This window comes from Galendromus occidentalis, unplaced genomic scaffold (genome assembly GCF_000255335.2).
Source record: "Galendromus occidentalis unplaced genomic scaffold, Mocc_1.1 scf7180000076488, whole genome shotgun sequence".
Lineage (NCBI taxonomy): Eukaryota > Metazoa > Arthropoda > Arachnida > Mesostigmata > Phytoseiidae > Galendromus > Galendromus occidentalis.
In genome coordinates this window covers 39,075-40,348 of record NW_003804477.1, presented here as the reverse complement: position 1 = coordinate 40,348, position 1,274 = coordinate 39,075, and the positions used below count along the sequence as shown (strand labels likewise).

The 1,274-nt window shown below is 52.4% G+C and overlaps 1 protein-coding gene across 1 annotated transcript in view; it reads left to right on the top strand.

The window, feature by feature from the left end:
* Positions 1–807: 807 nt before the first annotated feature.
* LOC108865222 (uncharacterized) overlaps positions 808–1,274 on the top strand; it is a 615-nt gene continuing 148 nt past the window's right edge. The window contains exon 1 of the mRNA XM_018642032.1: positions 808–1,269. Within this exon, the coding sequence (XP_018497548.1) occupies positions 808–1,269 (462 nt within the window). The remainder of the gene's footprint in view (positions 1,270–1,274) is intronic.

Genomic DNA, 1,274 nt, shown 5'->3' with positions numbered 1-1,274 from the left:
ACGCCTGGTCCGCCGCAAATATGTCCCTCTCCTCCTCGTCCCGCTCGACCCGAAGTCTCTCCGGATAGCTGACGCTTGTGGAACAGACATCACTCCGAGGATGACCGAAGGTCAAACTATACTCGGATACAAACGTAAAGATAATAGGTTTTGTACGCTGCTCCAGAATGTGGATGAGTTTCGACGAACATGCTGGGCATTTTCGAGACACTCACCGGCAATAAGCAGGATAAAGACTTTTCCCGATCGGGCATACCTTAATTATTCTACACCCTCCCAACCCGAAGTACCTAAATGCGGGCAAATGTGCAAATGGAGGTACCTCTGGGGCCGAAGTGGCCCGGTTTCCCCTACACGCAACTTCCAGGTCCAGGGATATTTCCTTGTGTCCTTCCTGAATCGCTCAAAATATCACCTTAACTCCCAGCACAAAGCTACTACGGGCGCAATGCTGGCTACTCCGCTGCTCGTCAGCCTGTTTCTCCGTTGCGGCCTCTCCTCTATCAGCGGTTTCTCTGTTGCGGCCTCTCCCCTATCAGCTGTTTCTTCGTTGCGGCCTTTCCTCCACTAGCTGTCTCTTCTCTGGCGAACCGACTGTCCTTCCGACAGCTGATTCCGGCTCCGTCGATTCTCGCGGCCGAAATAGTTGAAGAAAAACAGGTTCCGGTTGCAATCCTACGTGGTTTTTATGTGCGATCAGGGTATTCCATGAATACCATGGATTCAAACCGGACGGCCAAGAGGACAAGGATCTCCTACACAGCAGAACGGAAACTGGGAGTCTTACGCCATGATAAACAGTTCGGAATGACAGCAACGCTCCTTGAATCCAATGTATCGAAGAGTAGGCTCTATCGCTGGAGGATAGAGGAGGAGAAGCTCTCCACGACCGACAGAAGACGCAGAGCTTTCAGGAAAGGCAAAGCTAAGCTTTCGGCTCCGGAACCTGAGATCAAACAGTGGGTCCTCGAACGCAGTTCACTAAACAGAGCGCTTCAGGTGCGCGATGTTCAGAGAAAAGCCTTGGAGAGAGCGAAGAACGCCGGCATAGAGAATTTCAAAGCTTCGAACGGATGGGTCCACATGAAGAGGAACAACCGAAGCGTTCGGAGACCAACCGGCGTGGGTCAACCTCTCCCGAATGGAGCCGTCGAGAAGATCGCAGCATTCCGCGAGTTTGTCATGGATGCCACGTCAGGATTAACACCCTCAAGTGTGGGTAATATGGACGAAGTTCCAAAGCCCTTCGACATCACCTACGGTCGGACCGTGAG